The 16,769-nt window shown below is 29.3% G+C and overlaps 1 protein-coding gene across 2 annotated transcripts; it reads right to left on the reverse strand.

Moving 5' to 3' along the window:
• Window positions 1-531: 531 nt before the first annotated feature.
• On the reverse strand, window positions 532-15,124 carry LOC142325945 (transforming growth factor beta regulator 1). Of its 2 annotated transcripts, XM_075367905.1 has the most exons (8): window positions 14,714-15,124; window positions 12,547-12,673; window positions 9,533-9,646; window positions 6,983-7,140; window positions 5,581-5,723; window positions 4,187-4,418; window positions 2,707-2,848; window positions 532-1,552 (listed from the first exon to the last, which is right to left on the reverse strand). In XM_075367905.1, the coding sequence occupies exons 1-8, from the start codon at window positions 14,831-14,833 to the stop codon at window positions 1,542-1,544; spliced, it is 1,047 nt and encodes a 348-aa protein (XP_075224020.1). In that variant the 5' UTR covers window positions 14,834-15,124; the 3' UTR covers window positions 532-1,541. The 2 variants fall into 2 exon arrangements, with proteins under 2 accessions (XP_075224020.1, XP_075224019.1); XM_075367904.1 differs by lacking the exon at window positions 532-1,552 and having other exon boundaries at window positions 2,615-2,848.
• Window positions 15,125-16,769: the final 1,645 nt, after the last annotated feature.

A 16,769-nucleotide genomic window follows, 5' to 3' on the forward strand; every position in this document is an offset into this window, starting at 1 on the left:
TAAAAGTTTTTGTTTTTAACAAGGGCAGTGGAAGAATTACAATTGTAAAAAAAATTGAGTTAACAGTCACAAGAAGAATTATTACTTTGGATATACGGTCAGAAAGGAAGCAATATACTTCCAGAATTTACTTTTTAACCAGATGTTTGAATCTAGGAATGTGTATACTTTAAAGAAGTATAAGAGTATTGTATAAGATGTTATGAGGTAATTGAGAGGAAAATTTGGCAAAACATTTTTCTTCAATTTCCTTGGAATCTACATGAAAATTCAGGTATTTAATACTAATACTAAGTTTTTATTTCATAAGGAGTCTATTTATTTTCAATAGAGGCACACTCATACAGGGAATTTGATTTATGAAATTGTTGGATGAAAAATGTTACTATACGGGAACAAACCCAGGATCAGCTGACTGTAAAGTTAGAATGCTGACTAGTATTCCTGAGTCCTGAAATGTATTTCCTGAGTCATACATTTTTTCTTATTTATTTTACATAACTTATCTGTAAAAAAAAAGCACAATCATTCAAGGTAGCTTTAATAAAAAAAAGTTAGGCAAGTTCATATAAGTTACTACTTATAGTACTGAACAATATTTTAAATTGAGTGCAAATAATAAAATAGGTATTATAAATGAGGTTTCTTTCTGAATTTTTATTACAATTGTCAGTACAAGATTGAATAACTGTAAGTATCTCATTATAGTCTTATTGCTTTTTCTGTACATAGTAATTGATCTTGATTAATCTGGTTTCACTTAGGTTCAGTATTTCGGGAAACAATTGATAAAATTATTCAAGGGATTGGTATACACTAATAATAAATTTAACTCGCAATATAAGTGATGGGCTTGGCAGGAATGATGCTGATTTATGTGATAATTACTCCATTTAGATCTTTTCAAACATCTCAGTTGTATTAATGTTAGGATAAAAAAAAAACAGTCTGATTTGGCCAACACATGTCTCAAAAGCTGACCAACTCGTAGGGTTGACATGGCTCATCTAATACAGTACAATAAAAAAATTAACCGAACAAATAAAAGGATCAGTCAGAAAGAAAAAAATAAATGATGCACATAGTTCTCACACAGGCAACCTCCCACCAGTGAAACAAAGTCAGTTAGCATCCTGCTGCGTTAGTTAAGTTTCAGCCAAGTTTTGGTGCTGTAAATATGTTACTACTTTGTCTTTCCTGAGCATTTAAAATGCAAGAAAAAATCATAAATTTGAATTGTAAATATAAAAAAAATTCCCTCTATACAAATCTTTTTGTCACATAAGGAGACCATTTGGTAATCAGGTTATGAATGAAACAGGTATGAGACAATTTTTTGTTCATTTATTGATTCTTCGGTAAGCAAAAAGCATCACAGAGATATGTTACATACTTGTCTCACTCCTTTATGTATTGCTGTTTTTCTTTTTATAATCCTTTAATGACTTGATTCCTGTACATATTGCATACAAGTCATTCTGTTTTCTCTACATTTCAGTTCCATTTTAAACTTTAAAATTAATGTGAGGGCTTCTCAAGTCTCATGCTTTTCCTGAAACAAAGTCTGTATTTATAAAATACATATTCTATCTCTCGTTATTGATCCATAAAATTGTTGTTCTAGTTAGTAATGTTGAAGCAATATTACAATAAATCAATATTAAAAGTTCTCACATTTATCTATTACTTCTTTGTGGTAAAAATAATCCTTTTTATTAAAATCTAAAAATAATTCTCCAGTCTTGTAAATTTCATTTTCTACTGTAAATAACCTATTCAGTCCTATTATACCCACAACTTTGTAATTCAAACATGTACCTACCCTAATGGTTTGTTTAAATCTTCCATGGCTCTTTCAAATCTAGATGCTAATAAACATCTTCAGTCTTCTGTAAAATGATCATCAGTTTCTGTTTTATCTTCTAGTAGGTCATGAAATAACTTTAACTCTACTGATTACTTACTTACAAGTCTGCAAATTTACTAAGCTTTAGTTTTAAGAACTTAAGTTACTACTTGCAATACTGAAGATAGTTAGGCAAACATGAAATGTATCAGTACTACAGCATTTCCATGCAAAAATAAGACTACCTGTAGATTATCTAATTCTAGTATGGCAGCATTATTGGGATTGTCAGTACAATATAAAGATAAATTAGATTGATAATTTTCCTCAGCCGAGTTGGAGCAGTGCAATGAACTACTTTAAAACAGGACTACATTTATCGGTTGCTTTACATTACTGTCCAATTTCTTTTATAATATACATGAAACAAATGCTTATGTGCAGTGGATATTTCAATAGAAAACTAAAATTACTAAAGATGTACAGAAGGCAACAGAAAACTACTTTGTATTATACCTAGTTACCCAGTAATGGTATACTTTTAATGGTAAGTCATTTTCACCATTGACAGTTTAATGTCAAGTTATCAAAAACTATTCCAATTACACTATTATTAAATAATACATTCCAATTATAGATTATATTAATAAAAAAAATAATTCCATATAATTACAACTCTATGACAACTTCATCTTTCTGTTGTAGTGTGAAAAGTACATCAAAGTAATATCAGAATTTATAAGAATAAGTTACTTAATTACACCTAAATACACAATAATGTTTATTTTATTTAACACAGTTATAAAACAATAATTATCAGATCTAACAAAATATTTCTGTAAAAGAAACACTATCATCACCAAAATTCTCATCTACATCTGGCTCTTCCTTGATCATTATTTCTGAATGTGATTTCGAAAACAAAATACTTCGTTGAAGAGCACTGTAACTTAATGATGCTTCATTCTCTTCAGTACCTGACATATCAGAAGATCGGCTGACCTGAAATTTTAAACAATAATTTTTATTAAACACTTCAAAAATAATATTTCTAAACTTAATCTGTACTTATTTAAAAATGGGATCAATCAAATTCTTATTAATTAGTATATTTTTACAGGTATAATTTTTTATGCAGTAAATCTAATAATTTTACTTACTTTTATTAGGTAGATTTTATAAGAAAGCTACCTATTGTAATGGGTACCATGATTTGACTTATGGAAAATTTTGACGTATTTTGCATTTCACATCTCCCAAATCCCAAAGCCACTGTCAGTTCAAAAGTTTATATATGCATATTTTATATATATATATATATTTCACTTTCTTGTGTAGACGATAACTGCTGTAATTTTGTGCCAATCACTTTCATATTTATACATAAAATATAACAACCCAAAATCTTGGTTGAGTTCGTTATTGGGCAAAATTGGACCATGGGGGTGGATATGGGGGGCTTTTTCAAAAAAACAAAATATCACTATAACTTTCTTTTCTTATTAAGTAAAATATCAAATTCATTTTTCCCACTAAAAGGGAAAAAGTTTTCCTCTCAAAGTTCCCACTATTCTTTGGATATGGGCCTAAAACTTATCTAAGTAAATTTTTTGTTATCACCAACCATTAGTAGGTGGAAAAAATGGGGTTTCGAAGACAAAAAAATCATACCTCTCTTAATAGGCACAGTATCAAATCGGTTTTAAATTGATTGTTAGTTCTCTAAACATAACCTAAAACTTTTGTCTGAAAAAATTTTTAATATGACCAACCCTTACGACAAGGGATGACCAAAATGTTGCTGGAATTGTAAGAAGGTGGGGCTTACTATATGCTAAACATGTGAAACTTTTTTCTCATGTAACCATTGTTGTATTAAGTAAATTTGAAGTTTTTCTTAACTTAAGGTGTAAATCTTTTTTAACCCCTACTTTAACACTGGTGAAATCTACCTGTCTTCTGGCGTGCCAAAAAAGATTTTTTTTTCTTAAAGAAGGATAAAAAATGCTTTATTTTACCTGGGATTAAAATAGATAAAAGTAAAATAGTTTTAAAAAATATACTATAATTATAAATATTATGTTGGTGATTTTGATATTACTGATAAGTGATTTACAAGAATTATAGCTAACAATTTTATTTATATTTTGAATGGATTCTATATTTAATTTTATGTAAATGTAGGTCTGATGTAAACTGTATCATGAAATATGTAATGCTGAAAATAAATTGACTTCCACTGGCTCTATGCAATGCAGATTATGTAATATTTCAGAAAAAAATAATCAAGATTTAATAGGGATAAATGTATGACGTAAAATACATAAAACAGACGTTAACCTCAAATTTAGTCCAGATATACCCTTGGCATTTACGAGCACCTGGAGAGCTTTGTATCAAATGATGTACTGTAGAATGAGATAGTCCAAAAAAATCTGCACCTCTTCCTTTAGTACTTATAACTTCAGAGCCAAGACACTTGTTAATTTGATGTAATAACATGGTATGGCATTGATCAATGGATTGATTTACAATAGGGGCATCAAGGTCAGTATCAGCAACAATTTCAAACCTGAAACATAAAAAATGTTTATGTTGTAAATAATGTTAAAGAAAACATCACTAATTTTTCTATCTTTAAAATATTTTCTCAAGTAATTATAACAAAATTAAACATAATGTAACAGAGTTTAAAAAAAATACAATACAAACAAGTTATTGCATTGCAAAATATAAAGAACATATGTAAATTTGTTTAACAATAAACAAGATTTATTAATGATTATATAAAGAGAAAGAATTAACAACTATGACAAAAGGCAAAGTAAATAATTTTTTATGATGAAATACAGATTATTTTTATTAATTATTGTATTAATTGAAAATTAAGAAATATAATGAAAGTGCTGTAAACATGAAACATTCTTGACAATTGTTCTAATATCATCTAGTGAGTGGTCAGCAACCTTTTTGTCAGTAAGGGCATAAAATAAATTCAAAAGTTATTGGGGACCACACTATTATTACACAATAAGCAGAAACATTTGCCTTTAAAGTCAATAAAACAAAATTGTTCTTCCCAGTCACAATAAATTATTTTTTTTTTACAATTATTCATGATAGGTTATTTATAAAATCGGTTTAACCAGTATGATACATATTTGATAATGAAAAGCATAACTATCTTGCGTGATATGGTTATTAATAATATATAAATAATGAAAATATAGTCAATAATAATAACACTCAAAATACATAGCACTTAGAGTACAGTAATATACAACCAAATTTATCAGAAGCGAGAATATTCCTATGTGCTAAGTAACAAGTGTGTCAGTGTATGACTTTGATTGCTATTTGCTGACACTGAACTTGTGCAATTATATTGTCTTATATATATGTGATATCGATACAGTTATTGGGCTTAGTAGGTGTGTAATATAGTGAGGGTGTATAAAAATCTCATCGAGGGCATCATGGCACCTACGACCATGGTGCCAATCCCTGATCTACTGCATACTAATAATAATAAAAATATATTTCATAACATTTTTTTTTCATAAAAAGAAAGGCAGAAAAAACAGTAGTCAACTTTTTTCTACAAAAAAGGAAACTGATTTAGCCTTCTTCTAGGAAAAAAAGATAGAAATAAAACTTTTATCTAGTAATATTTACAGGTACTCTCTTTTCAATCAGTGATTAATATGTGTTTCATTGGTTTTGTTATCAGTTACCTGGGATGCATTCCTCCATCCATTACTTTACATGTATAAACGCATCTTTGTTCTGGATCTTTTAAACTACCATACAATCTTGTTGAACAATAACCAATTGGATATATGTAATCTTCAGTATAATATTCTGATCTATCTGAAACCTGGAAATCAGTCAACTAAATTTTATGTTAGGTACAGTTAAAATATAAGATAACTTATAATTCTTAAAGATGTAATAAACATTTTATATTTTAATTTTAAAATTCGCTGCCTTATTATTTAATTTATTAATTAAACATGATGAAATCCAACAAAGCAGATGATAGTAAGACTTGTAAGTTCTACTTTTTCAGAAAGAATATGTTTCTGCAGTTTATTCCACCTCTATATTTTTTCTCATATTAAAATTTATGCCAAATTATAAAAATTAATTCTCAATATTAAGTTGTTATTATTTATCATGCTGTTTAATTATATTTATGCCAACAACTATAATCTTTTTCATTTATTATAATAGACAGTTTTGACAATATGATTGGTTGAATTATCCCTTCACTTTTAATTTATAAAAATATTTCCCTAGTGATCTACTTATGAATCCATTATACTTTATTTATTTATATGTTAAACAATATTTTTAAGTTTCACTTCTTTCTTATTTATACTATATTGTGCGTTGTCACAACTGTAGAAGATTTGACAACTCTATTTAATTCAGTCACAAGCCACTTCTGTGGTTACACAGGTATTTTTCAACAACTACTAGTATCCCATACTAGGCTTACTAGGAAACTATGTAGTGAAGTAGCTTCCTGCAGATTTCTGTTGAAGCAAGATGATTCCATTTCATGACACAAAAAGCACTGAAATGGAAATGATATTCAGTCCTGTATATAATACCTTTGCTTTGTTCACCTCAGGGGCCATCTGTAAATAAACATCATTACTTAGAAAAAAAAGTAAGTCTCTCTGTACCTCTTATACCTTAAGTGCTTCACATATATCATAGCCATAAGCAATATTGGGACGTAAAGAAAATAACAAATTATTGTTCCCTATTCTTTTGTGAATAAGTTTGATATATTGATTCAACTCAGCAAAAGAATAGTATTATCTATTTTCAAATTATTTTCCATACTGATAATGTTCATATTTACGTGTTCTTCGTAACTTTTAACTATAATATTAGTATTTCCTTTATAGATATTACATTAGTTAAATTTTATATTATATGTTGTGAATTTAAATAAATTATTTTGTCACAATTTTTATCTAAGGATCACAATTTTATACAACAGATGTAAATATTGCTTTTCAGTTTTATAGTTTAAGATAATTCTACACTGATAGATAAACATCAGAAAAAATGAAGGTATTTTCATTTTTCAATATTAACAAAATTCTAAAAATGAGTACTTGCCTCTCCTAAACTATGGACAGTAATGTCTCCAAGAACTATAGGAAATATAGGCCGTCCAGTAGTATCTAAAGGAATTTGTTGCACAATTTTCTTTCTTTTTACATTTACTGCTTTTACATTTGGAGGTTTTTTTATCTTAACATTTGATTTTCCACTATCTGCAATGCAAATAAAAATAATTTAAAAAAATAGTTAATAAATCATATTTATGTATCTCATTAATTTTGAAATAAATATATGTTTATTATTACTCAATTATTAGATGTATTCATAAAAAATCTGAAAGGTCATACAAATTACAGTGAACTCAGCCAATCTAATGACAAATAGTTTTGTACCTTTCATATGCATAAATAGTACACAACAATTTACAACATATAAAAGAGAAGAAGAAAGTACTAAAATATATATTTATTTATTGATGTATTATTGTATAACAAACATTAAGATTTAAAGACCAAAAATATAGATGTTGACTTGAATTTTAATAGTTAACATGAGAATATGAATAATTAAACTGTACATTACTGAACTGAATAACTGCTATTAGCATTATTATTTATTGCTACCCAGTCAGAGCTCACTTCACATGCCCTTCCTTTATGGCCAGGGAAATCTGCCCCTTGGATTTCCACTGTGTTTATTATCCTCAAGCTTATGGAAATAATACTGATAAATAACAATTAAAGGCTGTTAAATTTATCAACAGAAATACTCTCTATTTCTATCAGAGTATTTCTTCAGAGCAACAGTTTGGTCAGCACTCGAAACTTTGATCAGACTTAGTTTCTCATCTTTTTATTTTATGTTTTTTAGTCAAGTAACCATATCGCACACATAGTAACACTGTTGGTTGGGCCACCACGCCGTCCACCATCGCACCTTTAAAGCTACTTTTCTCAATAATCAAGAGAAATCAAAAAAGATCTTTTTTGTAGAAAATTTAATTTCAAATACTGCAAGTGCCCCCTGAATTTAATTTGACCAACAGGTTGGCAGTAGTAAAGCTGAATATCAGCAAGGTACATAATCTGGTTGTTACCACAAGCCATTAAAACTGCTACCACCTTGAAACATTTCATAACGACAATAATCCTAATTCTTTCCAGGTATAAATTATCTTCATGCAAAATTTCAGCTCAATTGGTTGAGTATTTTTTGTATGGAACAACTAACAGACACCTTGAAAATATATATATCAAAGATAAAAGAATTGTTTTTGCTAAGTTAATATATATATATATATATATATATAAGATCTCATGTTTATTTCAGTCCATACTGGTGAATAGTTTGGTTTTAATATCCATTTTTAATAATACTAATTTTTATTTTAACAAAAAAGATTTGCTACAATCTACACAAAAATTTCTTGTAATACTATAAGCAAAACAGTAAATGACCTATTACAATATAATGCATATATAAAATATTCTTAGAGAAGAGCTCCCATCTGTGAGACATAAAATGGTCATATCAATTAAAATTTAAAAAACAAACACAACTACTACTATTTTATTTGTAATTGAGGTCACTTTGAACACAGCATGTTGTTAACAAGGAATTCTTTAAACAATCTTATTTTGTCTTTAATCCAAGACAAGTTTTCCACTACCACTGTACTTATATCCTACTTTATTACTAAATGTATTTTTTTCAAAATCGACAACTTTTAACTTAAATGAAACCACATTTACCATTTTTTTATAACATTGTTAAAATATGTTATGTAATAAAAATAACAAAATAAAATAAAAATGTAACATTAATATGATTTAAAAAAACAGATAGTAATGACAAACATACTTTCAGGAACATACATTATGTGTTTACAGCATTGGGTTGAGTTTAATTGCTACTGTCACAACCCCAAAATAAACAAGACAACAGTTATTATAAAAATGTAACTTATGCAGCAAATACTCTTTAATTACCAAATTCCTCCAAAATAAAGTTTCACTTAAGTTTTACTTATGGAAATTTACAAACAATGAGATTTACAATAATTTAATTTATATAATAAAACACCACAACTTGAATAATTTTTTTTACTACCTACATAAACTAATAAAAAATTAATGTGACTACAATTTTTAAGCCTAAGATATTTTGATAAATTGGCACTTTGCTTGCCAATCTATATAAGTTTGGGCAGTAAAGGGATGGTTGGAAATCTCCCATTTGAATTGAACATTCTTCATGCGGTACAGATTTGAAAGTATAATGCAAGGTTGTTCACACTCATTGTCCACAATCAATACAACATATATTATTGGATTTTATACCAGGTGACATCTTCATTTGCCTGGAGCTAGTAGAACAAGCTAAAATCTATTTAAAATAGTAGAATAATGAATACTTTTACTGCCATTTCCAATTTTTTACTTTTGGCTTAAGTCCATAAGAGACATGAATAATTCAATATAATTTTAAAACTAAATATGAAGTCCCCTATCCTCCTACTCTTCAAGTAAAATTAAGAATAAAGTAAAGAAAAAATAAAACTATGATCAGCAGTTTGTTTCGATGTTATGTACTGAAAAAACAAACCTGTTGTATCAGAATTTGCTCTCTTTTTTGGAGCTGGTTTTTTTGAAGAAAGCATATTAGGTGCACTCATTATATCTGATACACTTGTCTGGTTTATAGTAGAATGTTCAACTTCTGAAATAATTAAAAACATTTTTATATTAATTAGCTTTACACGATACAGTAAAATATATGTCTTATTTCTTTGTATTAAATAAAATAATTTTATCCACAGTTTATAGTTATTCAATTTGATGATAAAAATAATAATAATTTTGGTTTATTCTTTAAAACTACGTATACCTTAAGCCCAGATACCATCTCTTTGCCATCATTTATTACAATGAAAAAGTAATTTCTTTGTTTGCCAGTTATATTGGCCAACATGATGGCTTCTTATTCAGCTGGCTCTGAGTAAAATGTTCATCTGGAGCATTTTTATAATCATTAAAAAAATCTGTACATAAATAGGTTTATTTTTTGCACATTGAAAAAAGTTAATAAAAAGTTTCATTATCTACATAAGTTATCAACACATACTATATCTACAACCCCATAAATTTATTAACCCATCCCCAAGCTCATCATGGTTCCAAAGTGTTCAGTAGCTAACCAAATCTTCATTTTGATAAAGTTTGGGCACTGTCCAAACTTAGGTCAGTTGAAATTTCCCATTTGAATTGCTCAAATTAAACCACATGTAACTTGTATAGAATGGCGCCAGTCATTGTCACTCAAAAAAATAACTTGCACAGATATCACATGCAATCTTTTTGGAATGACTAAAAAGCTATTCTAGAAATCTGTGAATTCCATTTTTAAGTTTATAAATCATCCAACCAGATTTTTCACTTCTAAGTTAATCAGTCACAAGCGAGTATACTTTTCACTCTTATTATGCACATTTGTCTGCGATTCTCTCCAAATTTCCAGTCCCAATTTTTCATACCAATGACACTTGTAACATTATTACCATAAACATAATGCAATCATCAATGGATCTCAGTAGCAATGTATCCTACTAGCAAAATAGTAGTATACATTACACACATATTACATCACACACCTTACAGTTGGTGAGGGCAGCAATGATAACACTAACCACTGCTTATCAGCACTCAAAATTGATGGCAGACAACTGCTTAATGAGATTATAATAAATTACAATTAGCACAACTACAAATGTGTCGTGTTCTTAGGCCACAATTTATTTTCAACATCCAGTGAAAGGTCAATTCAGGTTAGTTCTCATACAATTGAAATTAGCCATTAGTGACATATGTGTATGCATTGTAATGTTAAGTGCCTTAATTGTGTTGCAGGCAATATTACATTGAGGCAGAGTATGGTGGTGCAAAAATTGGAGTGTCTGCAGCATAGACTAGCTATAGGCGTTGCTGGTGCTTATCGGACTGTGGCTAGAAAGGCAATTTTTATGGTATCATTTGTTCCTCCAATGCAGTTGTTGGTGGAGGAGGCTAAGAAAAGAGCCACAGGGAAAGCCAAGGGTCTTGCCCATAAGGATTTGCCGAACAAGTGGCAGTGGAGCTGAGATGGTGTCAGGCCAGACAGCTGGACTAAAAGGTTGATCCCTCAGGTGGAGCTGTGGGTCGGTAGGAAATATGGTGAGTTGAGCTTTGAGCTCACACAGTTTCTTACCAACCATGGTAGTTATAATGAGTATCTGCACCGGATGTACAGACATGTTTCTGACCGCTGCATTTATTGTGAAGAGATAAGATTCTGTGCAGCATACCATATTCAGCTGTGCGAGGTGGGATTATGCCAGGTTGGAGGTGGAGCAGCTCAACATACGATTGATGCCAGATAATTCCATGGGTCCTATGTTACTTAGCCCTCGCAATTAGGACATAACAAGCGCTATGGTGAGCAGAATAATGCATCATAAATTCGCAGAGGAGGAAAATGATTGTGATTTAGGGTAGATTAGGGATTGTTCAGAGGGGTGGTGATGCTCCGGCATCCCAGTGAGTGAATGGGGTCCATAGGATTGGTAAAAAAAAGACCAGAGTCCCGGGTGGAGGGCCCTCTATGGAGCCTACCGCTTGGAGGCAAGGTCAGCTGGGACCTATTCCCAGCTGACCGAGCGGTACCCCATGCTGGGAACAGCACAGCCAGGCCCAGCATGGTCACCCGGGAGGTTTGAGGCTATGGCACCCCTAGGACTGAGTAATGCTATTGGAGCAGGGTATTGGTCCTAGGGGGAAGGGTAGGAAAAAATGCAATATTAAATAAGTCATAGGATGACATATAGTTATCCTCAACATAACTAACATCCCATACTATTTTTACCATGGAAATGAGGAGAGAAGTAGTTTCTTATCACTGTTCTGGTTGTATAGCGAACATCATTCCTATAAGAGAAAGTATCCCTGTTTGTTACTTCTTATACCTTGGAACTTTACACTTTACATGCACTGTATAAGCATAAAAGCTATAATAAAGTCTACAAAAGATATTAGCAATAAGATTAATTTTTAATAAGTATTAATTTTGGGTGACACAACAAATTATATACATTGCTCTACAAAGGAATATTTTATTTTTATTTTTGATGATCATAACTACTTAAAAGCTACTGCATGGTTATATGAAATGAAAACTTTTCAGTACATGAAAAATGCCAGCCTGACCAGGATTTGAACTCAGGACCTTTAGGATGAAAGTCTGAGACACTACTTCTCCACCATGGAGGTAGGCAAATAGTAAGTTAGTAACATATATGCAGCTATTATTTACAAGAGCATAAGAATTTTGTGATCATAATTTCAAAATTGGGGATACCAATTATAAAAATATCAGGGCTCCAGCACTGATGAAAACATAAATTGCAGAACATTATAAATAAAGATATATTTTTCACTATACAATGTACTTCATAAACTATCTAACAATTATTCCTGATTTAAATAATTCTAAATATTACATTTTTCCAGACTTATAATGCTGCCAGCTACCATAAAGGAATGAAATAATTATAACTAGGTCATATTAGGTATTGTTGTAATCCTTACCAGATACTTTCTTCCCAGCAGTAGGTTGCAATTGCTGAAGTTTCTTTAAGAGAAAATTTCTTTCTTCTTTTACTATAAGGATTCTTTCCTGCATTAAGGCAACTTGATCACATAGTGCTGCATTTTCCTTATAAAGAAATTGTACAAGAGATTTTAACTGTAACATCCTTTAAAGTATTAATTATAATTGCATGATGAATTTTTAAGAACTGAACAGATTTATTCAGTATGCCCTTATTGGTGACAATTGAACTGATAATAACCTGTTGGTTTTTAAAACAGTTTTACATACACACATTTCTTACAAAGTTTCTATATATTTCTTAACAGCTGAATTATAAAATTAAAGTAATTCATTTATATATGTATTTTTAATTATTTTTACTATAAATTTTAGAATTCAAGATTTATTCTTTTAAATGTAATCATACTAAATTGTTAAAATAAGTTAATTCAATAACAAAATGTAATTTTAAATAGGTAAATGTAAAAACTTAAAAGTAATAGATTTATTCCTTTCTTTTATGCCCTAACAGTTTCCCTTTAGTCATCCAGTACTTCCAATGTTGCCATCCAATAAGAAATGGAACTGTCTGGGATTATAAAATGGTAAAATCCTTAGTGTACTGTAGAGATGTAATAGGATAATCACAAACTATATCATAAACATATTATAATCATAATAGAAATCAAAAAATATTTAACAAACAAGGTGATTTAACAATCTTCGTAAACATAAATTAATTAATAAAAAAGGATTTATGAAGATATTAAAAAATGTTGATACAAAAAGTGTATCCAGGATTTTTCTACAACTATATTTCTTGTTCTTAAATTTAAAATCATAAAAATTTCTAACACCAAGGCCTAGCTTACAGACTAATCTCTATAGTAATTCAACCAATCAGAATCAAAAAAGCACACTATTGAATTTTTGTGCGTTTGTAAGGTTGATAGTTCAAGATCAAAATATAAGATTATATAAACTGACTTGAAACTTTCTGTCAATCCAAAAAATAAATCTTTATTAGTCTTTCTCAGTCACTTAAATTCTATCTCTGCTCCATATTACAGATTCTTATTCCAGATGACTGTGAACTAGCAACATTTAAGTAGATGTCATTAATCAGTGTTCATAAGTGACACCTATCCGTTTAATCATAACAATTAAATGAAAGTTTCTTATAAAAAGAGGAAAACTTATTCTTACAGTAAGTCTAACATACACTGCAAATATAAGTTTGGAATAAAAAGCAAACAAAGATCTTTAATCAAGAATCTTTTATCTTAAACGGCACTATCATTAAAAACAAAACAACATAATTTAATCAACAAGACATGCTGAGGCATTTTATCTAAAGCCATTTGGAACTACAAATTATATTAACCTAACCTTGTCTCTTAAAAAAGGTAATAGAATAAATTATGTTAAATTGAATACACACATACATAAATTAGTGGAAATGTGATAAACAAGTTTGTCTATATTGGAGATTATATAAATATATAAGTTAAATCGAAAATAAAAGGAATTGTAAACTGTAATAAAAGCAACAAAAAATTCTTAGTTTTGGTAAGTAAAGATAATGAAGAGAAAATTAAAATAGAATACACTCAGTCATAATACTCTCCTCTTTCTTCAATATACCAATTGAATATTTTAATAAATATTATTATGACTGGGAGTGTAGTAGACCAATTGTTATAGAATAAACCACTTTCTAACATTTCTGCTAGGTCTGTTGCAAAGCACTTGAACTTTACATTGAAAAATTTCCAGTTTTAAAAAAGTTATCTAAAATTCTCTAAGTAAAATGCAATGAGCAATACATTTAATTTCTTAAGTATGGGCCAAGATAGTGATAAGTTTCAGACTCCCAACTACCATTATTATAAGCTTTTATGCTGTCATTAAGCAATTATTACACTCCCATACAAATACTACAACCAATTCATGACTGGTGCGAAATGTAAAATTTTAAAGATATACTTTGAAACAAATAATTGTATACAGAGAATAAAACTTTTACAATTACCAAGAATTTTTTTAATTCTGAACATTTTTCCGTAATTAGTTAATGTAATTTCTATATAACTGAATATTAACTACTTGTATCTAAATTTTTAAAATTAACTCAATACAAATAAATAGGGATAGTAAACATACAAACAATATATCTTTAATTGTCCTTTTCATTCTTTTATGTTTCTTTTTGTATTTTTCATTTTCTGGATCTGTCTTGAAATACTTCCTGTGCATATCAGAATTAAACGATAACATTTTCATGAATTCTGCAAGAATACTTGTAATTAACACCAATAATATAAATCACTTATGACATAACCTATACACTTGAAAATGTAAACAGAACTACGGAAAGAAAATACTGCTCCCTATCGGAATTTCTAGTTAATCTGAAAGCTGAGAGTTTAGACGAGATATTTTATTTATATTTTGTTCAAGTTTTCTCTAACACCTCCTTCTGTATGTTCGAAGATGATTAATGACAAAGCTCGCCATGAATTAGTTGCACAAATTATATGACTTCCTCAGCGTTTTTTTTTTTTTTTTTTTTTTTTTTAATAATTTTTACATTTTAAGAAGTAAATACGCTTTCGTGTTGATTTCTTGATAGTGTATGTAATTGGTTAATTGTTAAACATTACGCATTAGCTGTGAACGCCTGGTAAATATTTTCCACTGTGAAGAATTGCAATGCCTAAATCCTTAAGAAATTATGTATGTTTGGTTTTTGCTTTTGTTATCAACCTTGAGGTCAGATATATTTCTCAATTCTTTCTTATTATGTGACTAGTTAATCTGTATGTGTTTGCTAGATCCGACGTTTTCGATTATTTGTTTTACAGATAAAATATTACGTCTTCTTAAAATTTTTTGGCCCCGTAATTTCCTTTGATTACCAAACGAATGAGCATCCAGAGCACTTAAATATATCAACTGCAAGCTTAATTTCAATAGCCTGGTGAACTTATCTGTTACTCAGATTAAACTCAGTCAAAATTTCAGTGATTGTTTCACCCAAAAAATGTTTCAAATATAGTCTTTAATTCTTGTCCTATGAATCTTTTATCAGAATATAACTACAACGAATAAATCGTAACAAAAATCTGCCCCCACTGGATGGACGACGGTTTAAAATTTCAAAATGAGTTTGTACGAAAGTAATAAAAAGTATTTATTTTCATATTTTTAGTTAAAATGTATTTTTGACTTGTAAATCAAACCGAACACTATATGCAACTTTTATTAATTTCAGTTTTACCAAAAGGAGGCTGAAACCCTCATTCTGTGTTCAAAATGAAAAAGTAAAGTCTGTTTATTTCGCATATTTTTTTTCTGCCAGCCTCCGTGGCGCGAGTGCTAGCGTCTCGTCCTTTCATTCGGAGATCCCTGGTTCAAATTCCGATCATGCATGGCATTTTCACACGCTACATTTGTCATTCATCTCCATCCTCTGAAGCAATATATAACGTTGGTCCCTTAGTTAAAAAAATTATTTTTTTGTTAAAATACATCCTGGCCGCCTATAAAAGATTCATCTAAAAAGCAGTTTCCAACCTTTATACTACTACCCCTCCCTAAAATAACTTTTTTTCCCGCGCCTCCCACCTTTTAATAGATATAATATAGACACAAATTAAATAATTATAACTTTATTACGAAAAAATACTGAAAACTGTTATTAACAGAATAATTACAAGATTTCTCTACAGCAATACGAACATGCATATTTATTTTTATATTAAATTACTAATTAAACTACATCTAACGCATCAAAATTTAATACGACGGTTGTTTATTGTCACAAAGTTTATAAAATCTTGGGGGCAATGTGGAGAGTGCCACTTATAACTCTTTTTCGACTATTAACCTGGTTTGATATTTGGTTTTCATTACAGCCAATGCCGAAAAGTCTGTTTCGTATAAATAAGGCGTATCAAACGGTAGAAGAACTTGCATTGCTTTGCAACACAAACATTCATACTATACTAAGATTCATCCAAAATTGAATTATAGTTTCATTTTGAAACTTATATTTCAGTAACTGAAACATAATTAAAATTAATAATAATTTTATAATTCTATCAATTTTTTTTTTTCGATATTGTCAACTCAATTTGTCATCTTCATTGTCGATAAATGGATTCTGTATCCACAAAAACCTTTGCAAAATCAAGGTCTTTGAAATAACTTGAAAAAT

This window comes from Lycorma delicatula, chromosome 6 (genome assembly GCF_047948215.1).
Source record: "Lycorma delicatula isolate Av1 chromosome 6, ASM4794821v1, whole genome shotgun sequence".
Classification (NCBI taxonomy): Eukaryota; Metazoa; Arthropoda; class Insecta; order Hemiptera; family Fulgoridae; genus Lycorma; species Lycorma delicatula.

Excerpts from the sequence above, each read along its gene's own strand:
- LOC142325945 (XM_075367904.1), bottom strand. The coding sequence starts at position 14,833 with ATGAAAATGTTATCGTTTAATTCTGATATGCACAGGAAGTATTTCAAG. Across the intron at positions 12,674-14,713 it reads CAATTAAAGATATATTGTTT|GAAAATGCAGCACTATGTGA; the intron begins GTATGTTTACTA and ends TTTCTTTATAAG. Across the intron at positions 2,849-4,186 it reads ATATCTGGACTAAATTTGAG|GTCAGCCGATCTTCTGATAT; the intron begins GTTAACGTCTGT and ends TTAAAATTTCAG.